The sequence below is a fragment of the Phaseolus vulgaris genome, chromosome 3 (assembly GCF_051622355.1).
Source record: "Phaseolus vulgaris cultivar YP4 chromosome 3, ASM5162235v1, whole genome shotgun sequence".
NCBI classification, from domain to species: Eukaryota; Viridiplantae; Streptophyta; class Magnoliopsida; order Fabales; family Fabaceae; genus Phaseolus; species Phaseolus vulgaris.
The window spans coordinates 3,830,001-3,841,098 of record NC_143500.1 but is presented as its reverse complement, the minus strand read 5'-3'; the positions used below and the strand labels follow the sequence as shown (position 1 = coordinate 3,841,098).

The 11,098-nt window shown below is 32.8% G+C and overlaps 1 protein-coding gene across 1 annotated transcript; it reads left to right on the top strand.

The window, feature by feature from the left end:
* Positions 1 to 1,425: 1,425 nt before the first annotated feature.
* Positions 1,426 to 8,019, top strand: LOC137806151 (microtubule-associated protein 70-2). Its single transcript, XM_068606126.2, has 11 exons — positions 1,426 to 2,195; positions 2,291 to 2,376; positions 4,772 to 4,837; positions 4,925 to 5,095; positions 5,211 to 5,381; positions 5,474 to 5,629; positions 5,740 to 5,886; positions 6,015 to 6,086; positions 6,164 to 6,691; positions 6,791 to 6,984; positions 7,509 to 8,019. Exons 1-11 carry the CDS (start codon positions 2,009 to 2,011, stop codon positions 7,546 to 7,548), a joined length of 1,818 nt encoding a protein of 605 aa, XP_068462227.2. The 5' UTR covers positions 1,426 to 2,008; the 3' UTR covers positions 7,549 to 8,019.
* Positions 8,020 to 11,098: the final 3,079 nt, after the last annotated feature.

Below are 11,098 nucleotides of genomic sequence, written 5' to 3'. Positions count from 1 at the left end.
AATAATTATTTTCTTTTTCTCACTCAACTAATTAATTGTTATATTTGTATATATTTTTATTTTTATTCAATGATTTACTTTTAATATTTTTTATTAAAAATAATTATAATTTATTTAAACACTTATAATCTATTTTTTTTATATATTAATGTTGATATTATAATTTGAATGGTTGCAAAATTCTTTATTTTCTTATATATTATAACCAATCTTTTTATCTTTAAAGAAAATAAAATCATATACTATGTTTTATATTTTAATAATTTTTAATTATAATATATTAAAACTACATGATATAAAATAAAAATAAAAATTGCATAACATGGAAGTAGGTAAAGACGATTTAATTTCATATAAAATATCTTAAATCAAACTTAGATAGTAACAAACTAAATAATTTATATGTGTCCAGTGTGTTTTATCTAATGTGTAACAAACTTAATGAATTCCTTATATAAATTTAAACAATTTCCATAAAAAATACTATGAAATATGTCTTCCAAGTAAGAATATTGGAATTTGTGAAAGCCATGATGAGGCAACCTTCCATCAAGAAGCGAGAAGAAACCAAGAGAAGAGTTTGAAGTATATAAACGAATGAAACACTAGAGACTAAGTTATGAAAAACATATGATTCTTTAGGGAGAATTAAGATCATACGACTTCGTTGTAGTGTCTATAAACAAATGTCTTCTTTACAAGCATCAATCTTTAGATAGCTCATGTCAAGTGGAACAGACACAACCTGAAAAGTGATTTACACTAGATGCATCTTTAGGATATCATATTGTCTAATATTTAAGTTGACCTAAATGATTTTCTTATGAAGATGCTAACAAGAGTACCAACTATAAATGTGTGAAAGTATTTTTCCGATATTGTCAATGACACAAACTCAATAACAGAAATACAAATAGTGTGTTTCAACCACCTCAAAGTATCACAGGTCACATGATGTAAGTAAAAAGTCACAACTCTATAATATAAGAAAGTTTTAATAAGTAGTTATTCATATTTTTTTTTATCCAGACTCATACACGTAAAAGTTTATTTCAACTCTATAAATATGTTGACATTTTGACAAGCAAGATTACATTCAATAACATTTATTTTTTATAATTACACACTCAGACTAACTTAAACATCAAATATTTTTTTAGGTATACACTCTCTCGACCTCTCGACTACTCATCGCACTTCCAACTATAATAATAATGGAGGAGGAAATCTATTGTTTACTTGTAAGAATAATTATAATATAATTGTTAGATAGTGTGAAAATATGTTTTCTATGAATTTATGCTAAGTACTTGATCCAAAGACATTCTAAATCCAACAAGTTAATGTGCAATTAAACCATTATACGCGTGGGTGGGTTGTTTGTCCGCACACTATAAACCAGCTAAGTTCTCATCCCACTAACCTACGCCGCTGCGCGCACTACCACCCAAAAAAAAGAAGCCCCACATCGCTCACACGGGTGCGCACCACGCTTCAACCTCACGTTAAACCCCACACAATAAGGATCAGATTACCAGCATTTAAAATTGCACTCAAGTTTCACTCACAAACTCACTCTCTCACTGTTTAACTAAAAAATCATCTAACAAAGCCAAAAAGCCTTTTTCTCTGCAAAAGCGCAAACCTCACATTCGCTAACTCACTCACTGTTTCTTTATTCATTCGTTAAACCTCTCTCTAAAACGCGAAAAACAGATTTAAATCGCAGAGATATAGAGAGAGAAACAAACAAGACAAAATAAACATAAGGAGAAAGAAAGAGAGAAGAACCAAAAGTATCTATTTCTCTCTCTCTTTCGCTTCTTCAAACTCTCTCTTTCTCTCTCTAAAACCACCGTTTTCGAGGACGCGAGTTTCTGGCTCTATATTTATGGTGTGTAATCCGTGTTGCGTTGTGCTTGCGTGCGATTTGGAATCTGGCGGTGCGAGCAGTTGAATGTGAGTGGAAGAGAGGATTTCTATTTTCGGATTCGCGGTTAGATCGGCGATGGCGGAGGTTTCCGGCGACGGCGCGGCGCTGTCGGTGTCGGGATCATTCAAGGAGGGGAGAGGCTCGGCGAGGCGCCGCGGCGGAGTGAGGCCGCCGAGCATGGACGCCGACGAGTTCATGAACCTGCTGCACGGTTCGGATCCGGTGAAGGTGGAGCTCAATCGCCTCGAGAATGAAGTTCGAGGTGCGGAAATGCAGCTCGATCCGAAGAGTTCTACGCCGTGATTTTTTTGTGGTTTTTGTGGTTTTTGAGTTTTTTTTGTTTGTTTGTGTTTGCAGATAAGGACAGGGAGTTATCGGAAGCGCAGGCTGAGATCAAAGCCTTGAGGCTATCTGAACGTCTCAGAGAAAAGGCCGTTGAAGAGGTTACCGCTAATTTTTTTAATTATTGTTCATTATTGCTGTTCTTTGTTGTATTGATTGATGTTTTCTTTATTTGAAGATTGTAATAAATTATTCATTTTTGTGACATGCTAGTAGGGTAGTTACTAATTGCCAATTGATCACCGGTTGGTTGTGGTGGTGGTGTTAAGTAAGAAGGTCCTGTGTTCTTTACTAGTGTGAGTGAACGTATTGTTGGCATTTTTGGAAATGTTTCAGAGCGGTTACTAAGTTTGGACGTTGGAGTTATTGCTGTGAAAAATGGATTCAATTCTTTCCGTTTATTTGTCCCTAGTGCATTGGAGGATGCTCTTCACGTTGAACCAACCTCTTTTGGTTTGCATTGATGCTACCTTTCCCATTTTGGCTATGTGTAGCAATTTCTCTAGCATTCTGTTTCTTTAAGTAGTTTTGAAAGAAAGTGTCTTGGTTAAGTTTTGCACTTTCGCTCTGTAGTCATTCTGCTAAACTCTCTCTTTTGTTGGCCACATGTGGAAAATCTTTTACTGAATACCCTGTACTAATGTTTTAGGATAAATTAACTCCCTCGCCTCTCCTGATGGATGCTGGAATTACACTTCTCTATTTATTTTTTGAGTTACATTTTCCTCTCTATAGACATTTTTAGTTCATTTAAAGGTGTACAAGCTTCATAGGGATGATTTTGCTCTTTTGAGTGTCTCTTACTATCATTGGCATCTTTTGAATCCCTATTATTATTATCAACTCAGGGAAGGTATAAAAATGAAATGAAGATTTTGGGTAAAGTTTCAAAGCTGGCAGTAGTAATATTTAAACCATTATTTCTTCTTCTAAAGTCGTAAAATCAATAATAGAATGTTCTAAATTAACTTTAGGTCTTACTGAAAGTTGTAGAGAGAGGAAAAATGGCTTAAGAAGGCTTCTTTATAGTTATTCATGTTGCTAAGAAGTTCATTTACATCAAGATGTGCTAAAGTGTGACACAATTTATATCATGGGAAAGGGGAGTGTACTTCTTAAAATTAGGAGAGGAAAATATAATTCAAGCATCCCTTAAGGAAGAATGGATGTGTATTCTCACTCTTTTTTTTTTTCTCTCTTTTTAAGTTAAGTCATTACTAAATAATGAATACTGTGTTTTACAAAATGGCATGAGAGAATACTCTTCATGTCAAACGACCCCCTTTTGGCATTTGCATCGATACAACTAGTACTACCTTTTAACATGTTTCAGTTAAATTTGGAATTCACTACACAGTCATAGTAATAAACTCTGTGTTTACTTGATTATTACAGAAATGCATATCTCAATGTCTATTAATGTTTTTAAAATAAGTATTATACAATAGTGGATATGACAGAGCTAGGAGATGTCATGATCGATCAAGCATCCAATGTTAGCCCATTGAAGTATCTTCTCTCGTAAGCTCAAATCAATGTGGTTTGCTAAACTGTCTAGGCTTTTACTTTCCAATTTCCAGATAGAATACCCGATTCATTTTATGGGGTTTGGTTTGCTAAGGAGTGCCCTAAGACACATGTGAAGGATGAAAACCAAAAGTATTTGATGAAAAGCAAAACATTTACATTATGATCTTCAAAAGCTGTGCTTTTCATTTAGTACTTTCCATTTTCATTAGTACCCCTAGGACACTCATTAGAAAAACCTTTATTTTTTTACTTCTTCCATATCTTCTGCTTTAGAACTTTTTGTTTTATTTAATTGTCATTTGAAAAAACTATCAAAGCATTAAATCTTTTTTTTCTTCTAATTTTCCCCTTGGTATTAATGAGTGAGATAGAATTCCAATAAATAAAGTGATGTTAGTATTTAGAGGATTTTAATAAAGGATAGTATTTGAAGTATTTTAATAAAGGATAATTTTGTAAATTGCAATTTTTTTCTTGATACTGAAAGTATAAATTATTAACTATTCTATCTTAAATGAAAGCTAAAAATGAATATCAAAGCAAACTTTTCTATCTTTTTTTACCTTGGTTAATGATATGTTATATTATTTTAACTTTGTGTTGACTTCTGGATAATTTTGATTTTCCGTACTGAGATTTAATAGTTTCATTGTCTGATTTTATAAATTTATATTTTAGAGTCATTAGTAGTTTACTATGTTCTGTCGTACTTTCTTTTCATAATAATATTTCTTCTATAAAATAAGACTATATTTTGATTGCCGGCGGTATTTTTGAGTGGATTTTGTATTTAACATGATTGTCGTTGTACCGTTTTTTTTCTCTTTTTTAGTTTAAGCATTCTTTACATTATTTTTCCTGAGGCTTCTAAAGTATGTTGCAGCTTTAATGTTTACCATGCTTTGCTTTGTTCATGCTTTATGCCAACTTGAAATGTAACTTTTCTGCCTTCTGCTTGTATTTTAGCTGACGGAAGAACTCTTAAAGGTTGAAGGGAAGCTAAAACTAACAGAATCTCTTCTAGAAAGCAAGGTATTTCTTGAAGCCTCTATCAACCTTAGTAAATAGCCATTTTCCTGGGTTAGGTGTTATGTTTTCTGAATTGAATATTTCTGGCAGAATCTTGAAATAAAAAGAATCAACGATGAAAAGAAAGCATCAATGGCAGCTCAATTTGCAGCTGAAGCCACTCTTCGAAGGGTCCATGCTGCCCAGAAAGATGATGACATGCCTCCAATAGAAGCAATTCTTGCTCCTTTGGAGGCTGAACTGAAGCTTGCTCGGCAAGAGGTATTACCTTGTTGGAGTTCATATTGTAACCCCTCGTAGAAAGAGCTGATGGAAGCACTGACATTGGCTTGGAGTGACTGAGTGTTTATTTTGTACTTCCATTTATTCCTTGCAGATTGCTAAACTACAAGATGATAACAAAGCTTTAGATCGCCTTACTAAATCTAAAGAAGCTGCACTAATCGAAGCTGAGAGGACTGTCCAGTTTGCCTTGGCTAAGGCCTCAATGGTGGATGATTTACAGAATAAAAATCAAGAACTAATTAAACAGATTGAGATTTGTCAGGTATTCAATTTTGTATGACTATTCTCTCTCTTGCTGCATCAGAATCATACTATGTAATTTTGACCTTCTGGCTATGTCATCAACTTTGTCAGGAAGAAAATAAAATTTTGGACAAAATGCATAGGCAGAAGGTGGCAGAGGTTGAAAAGCTGACCCAAACTGTGAGAGAACTAGAAGAGGCTGTCCTTGCAGGTGGTGCAGCTGCAAATGCAGTGAGAGATTATCAGCGGAAAGTTCAAGAAATGAATGTAATGTGTTAAATTAAAATCTTCAGCAAGTTCAAACTCCCAGTTGTTTTATTCTTGATTATATTGCCTCTAATTATTTATTTTTGTTTGGTTTATTTGACATTCTTTAGGAAGAAAGAAAAACACTGGACAGGGAGTTGGCCCGTGCAAAGGTAACAGCAAATAGAGTAGCTGTTGTGGTTGCAAATGAATGGAAAGATGCTAACGATAAAGTGATGCCTGTCAAACAATGGCTTGAAGAACGGCGATTCTTGCAGGTATTTTTCTTTGTTCTGTGCCAATTCATCTGAATTTAGTGGTTGAGCTTTTGACTTTCATTACTCTTATTTCCTATATTTCTTTGATATAAAATTCTCACATTTGGTTTTGCTTTGCATTCTTATAGGGAGAAATGCAGCAGCTTCGTGACAAGCTTGCTATAGTTGAGCGTGCAGCAAAATCTGAAGCACAGTTGAAAGTAATAATCTGGTTATTGTCTATTAACCTAGGTGATTAGTTCTTCCATTATTCATGGTAAACTTTAAAAATTTTCAGGAAAAATATCATTTACGACTTAAAGTGCTAGAGGAGAGTTTGAGAGGAAATTCTAACAGCAGTAATCGTAGCACCCCGGAGGGAAGAAGTGTGAGCAATGGTCGTCGTCAATCCCTAGGAGGAGCTGATAACTTCTCAAAACTATCCTCTAATGGGTTTTTATCTAAAAGATCTCCGTCCTCTCAACTGAGGTCATCCCTATCTTCTAGCACAGTATTGAAGCATGCTAAAGGAACATCTAAATCTTTTGACGGTGGTACAAGATCACTGGAAAGGAGTAAAATTCTGCTGAATGGAACACCTCCAATTTACTCTTTCAATCAATCTCTTGAAGAAACCAAAGAGAGAGAGGCAAGTGATAATTGGAAAGGAAATTCAGATGATAAGCCAAATGACTTCCCAACGGTAGATTCAGTGGATAGTGTTCCCAGTGTCTTATATGACCTGCTGCAAAAGGAAGTCATAGCCTTGAGGAAAGCTGGTCATGAGAAAGATCAAAGCCTAAAAGATAAAGACGATGCTATTGAGGTAAGTGTTTGGTCCATTTTTGTGTTTGGATATAATCCTTGACCTTCTTATTGTAAATGACAGTCCTTGCTAATTGTTTCCAATGTCATCATCTGTCAGATGTTAGGAAAGAAGGTAGATACATTAACCAAAGCAATGGAAGTTGAGGCTAAGAAGATGAGAAGGGAAGTGGCTGCTATGGAGAAGGAGGTAGCTGCTATGCGTGTGGAGAAAGAACAAGAGAACAGGGCAAAGCGTTTCAGCAATGTAAAGGGTTCTGTAAACAGTGCTCATCAACAGCTAATTTCTGGAAGGTAATTGTTATTTTGAGGCCTCCTTCTTGAGAATATGGTTTTTAATCAAGTCCAATGGCATAATGTGATGCATTAGCCAATCTAACTTGATAGGACTAGAGGCTTTGTTGTGTGGATTTTTTCTGATCCTTGCTTTACTATATCAATTTCAAGGGACATTTCTTAAGGGATCTCCGTTCTTGCATATAAACAATTTCCTTTTACTGGGTCATGTGCTCTGAATGCACTTTGGTTTCCGGCTTTTCTCTACTTGTTCTGACAAGTCTACAGCCTGCAATTTAAGATGAGTTATCAACACTCAGTTGAACCCAGAATTTGCCACTTGGGGTTTTTGTTGCTGTTTGTTTTTTATTTTCTTAATTGGTTAAAATAATTAGAAGTTTAGAAAGTTCACATATTTTAAACAAAGGAATGATGAATTCAGACTGCGAAATATTGGTTACTGAGTTTGGGATGCCATTTTCTTTTCTTCTGATTTCTCCCAATTAATTTGGAATGACTAATGGGGTCTCTAATTTGCACAGGAATGTGACAAGGGGTGGATTAACACGCAGCACCCAATGACAATTAGTGTATTACAGTGGCGCTCGGGAGTAATATTTCATAGGCATCATCATTCTTCTACCCTTCTCTGTTTTTTCCTTGTGTTTTTGTGCAATTGATTGTAAGATTGTAACTGGCATGCCGAGGACCAGTGTTACTGATATTAGCCATGGAGTGGGGATAAGAAAAACAATTGCAGGATTCGGTATGCATCTGACCTAGTGTTATGTTCTCTGCTTAGAGAGAGAGCGGCTAAGAAGGCAGGCAATGGAAGGCAATTAACTTGGACTAACCTTTCACTCTTTCAGCATTTCTGAGTGGTGTGGTTGTATAGGTAGCTCTATTCTCCCCCTTTTACTCCTTTTTGCAGTTTATATTTGTAATACGCAGTAGTGTGATTGTCTTGGTTCAGGTTTGTTAATATATATACTAGCGGTTGATCCGTCTCATGCATTTGCTTGTGAAATGATATATCTAATTTTGTTAGAAAAATACCTTCAACAAAATAATTCTTATATAGATATTCATTTATAATTATAATTTGTTGGATGATATGACCAAACTCAAATTTTCATAGGAAAGATAGCCAACAAATTTTGTTCATTATTTTTAATGAAATTGAGTGAGATAGTTAATAAAAGATTATCCATATTTTGTCTATACCTATATGGAAAGAAGATTTCTATGTTTTTTGTTATATATAAATTTGTTCATATTTTAACTTTATATTAATATTTTATTTTATTATTTTATAATTACTTAAATTTAAAACTAAAAAAAAAGTTAATATTAAATCTAAAAGAAACTATTTCAGAGACGTGTAGTAGATTTATTTTAAGAGAACGAGTCAAATAAAATTTTGAATTATGGGTAGTTATTTTAGTTATCTCAAATAGGCAAAAAAATATATTTCGTTACCTTTACACTTTTGTTTGAATTTTGAAAGAATTGCTTTTGTTATATATCTTTATAATCACTATTTTAGTGGATACAATTAATTATTGATTTAATTTTATTAATGTAATTTATATTTTATAAAATTAGTAAATTTAAATTTAGTTTTATTAATATTAATGGTTAAATTATATAATTTTTTTATTAAAAATTTAGAGAATTTGGATTAAATATAATACTTAAGATGTTTATCAATAATTTAATTAAAAGATAGATTGTATGTAAATTAATATTTAAAATTAGATAAAATATTATTATTCGTATAAATTTTTAATTTATTTAAATATATTTAAATATATTATATCTATAATTATATATAAAGGAGATTTTTTATTATAACTATTTTTGGTTGTATATAAATTTGTTCTTATTTTATCCTTATATTAATGTTTAACTTTCTCAAACGGGTAAGTAAAAAGAGAAAAGTGTGAGAAAAAAAAAATTGAAAGAAAAAAAAAACAAAAGGAAAAATAAATATAAAAAAATATGTAAATCACAAAAATTAGTTTTCTTTTCATTCTCGTCAATCTAAAGATATTTTTTATTGAACCAATATCATTATAGTTTATTTTGTTCTGATAACAATACAAGTTCTATAAATTTTGATTGTTTAATTATTAATATTTTTCATTTTTATTTCTTACTTTCCTTTTCATTTTCGTATAACAAGTGGAGTTGAGAAATGAAGAAGATAGAGAAACAAAATATCCTAAATTGTTATTTGAATACAAAGCATTCAGATCTTTGCACACGTACAAAGTTATCTTGATGTCATTGTTGATGTAGGCGTCGACGGGAGGATGAATGTGTTCTGAATACCACATTCTTGCATATAAGAGGAAAGAGATTAGAAAATAGATATATTCTTAGGGTTTCTTACTCATTCTCATCTTTTTTTTTCTTTTACTTTTTATTATTATATATATATATATATATTTTTAGTTTTATATTAGTAACAAATCAAAATTAGTGATTTACAAATCTTGAAAATGAAATAGACGACGTAATTGCTTTAATATAATTATGTTCATTGTGTTGTAAATTTGAATTTGTTTGATATATTTTGTACTGTAAACTATTAAAATTGTATGTTAAAACACATAGTTGATGAGAGAAAATGTTTTTATCTTATTTTTTCTTAGTAATATTTGACATTTAAAAGATATAAATACACTACGTATAATAATATACATATAATAATAATAATAATAATAATAATAATAATAGTAGTAGGTAAACAAGATAACACATAGCAAGTAACAAGTAAGAGAAGTAGCAGGTAGAAGGTAGTAAGTAAAAGGTAACATGTAAGACGTAGCAGCAAGTAAGAGGTAAGATGTAACAAATTAAATGTAGCAGGTTAGATGTAATAGGTAAGAGGTAGCATGTATCTGGTAACAGGTAGAAAGTAAAAGGTAAAAGGTAACATGTAAGAGATCTCAGGTAAGATGTAATAAGCAAAATGTAGTAGGTAAGATGTAGCAGGTTGGGTGTAATAAACAAAATGTAGTAGGTAAGAGGTATACCAAGTAAGAGGTACCACGTAAGAGGTAGCATTAGGTAACAAGTAACAGGTAGGAAGTAACAAGTAGCAAATAGTAGGTAACATGTAATAGTTAACAGATAACAACTAACAGGAAATAGGTAGCAGGTAACAAGTAATAGACAATAAGTAATAAGTAATAGGTAGTAGGCAACATGTATCAGGTAGTATGTAACAACTAGCAGGTAACAAGTAACAAGTTAGATGTAACAGGTAAAATGTAGCAGGTAAGATGTAGCAAGTAAGAGGTACTAGGTAAGAGGTAACAGGTAGCAACTAGCAGGTAATAAGTAACAAGTAAGATGTAGTAGGTTAGATGTAATAAGTAAAATGTAGCAGGTAAGGGGTACCAGGTAAGAGATACCAAATAAGAGGTACCACGTAAGAGGTAGCAGGTAACAGATAGCAAGTAACAGGTAATAGCTAACAGATAACAGGTAACAACTAGCAGGTAAGAAGTAATAGGTTAGATGTAACAAGTAAGATGTAAAAGATAAAATGTAGCAGGTAAGATGTAACAATTAAGAGGTACGAAGTAGCAGGTAAGCGGTATTAGGTATTGGGTAAGAGGTAGCAGATAGCAGGTAACAAGTAATAGGTAACAGGTAACAAGTAATCGATAATAGATACCATGTAACAGGTAAGATGTAACAAGTAGCAGGTAAGAGGTACTAGGTAAGAGGTAGCAGGTAAGAGGTACTAGGTAAGAGGTACTAGGTAAGAGGTAATAGGTAAGAGGTAGCAGGTAGGAGGTAACATGTGACATGTAACAGTTAGCAAGTAGCATGTCGCATGTCACAAGTAATAGGTAGCATGTAACATGTAGTAGGTAACATGTAGATTGTAGCAGGTAACATGTAACTGGTATCAGGTAAGATATAACAAGTAAGAGGTAGCAAGTAGCAGGTAAGAGGTACTAGGTAGCAGGTAACAAGTAACAGGTAATAAATAGCATAAATAGCATGTAGCAGGTAAGATATAGCAAGTAACAGGTAAGAGGTAGCAAGTAGCAAGTAGCAGGTAAAAGGTAGTAGGTAGCATGTAGCAGGTAGCAGATAGCAGGTAGCAGGTAGC

What these genes read in the sequence shown, in the direction of transcription:
- LOC137806151 (XM_068606126.2), top strand. Translation starts at nt 2,009, where the DNA reads ATGGCGGAGGTTTCCGGCGACGGCGCGGCGCTGTCGGTGTCGGGATCA. An exon ending in CCTCGAGAATGAAGTTCGAG is followed by an intron (nt 2,196 to 2,290) that starts GTGCGGAAATGC and finishes TTGTGTTTGCAG; the next exon opens with ATAAGGACAGGGAGTTATCG. An exon ending in AATCTCTTCTAGAAAGCAAG is followed by an intron (nt 4,838 to 4,924) that starts GTATTTCTTGAA and finishes TATTTCTGGCAG; the next exon opens with AATCTTGAAATAAAAAGAAT.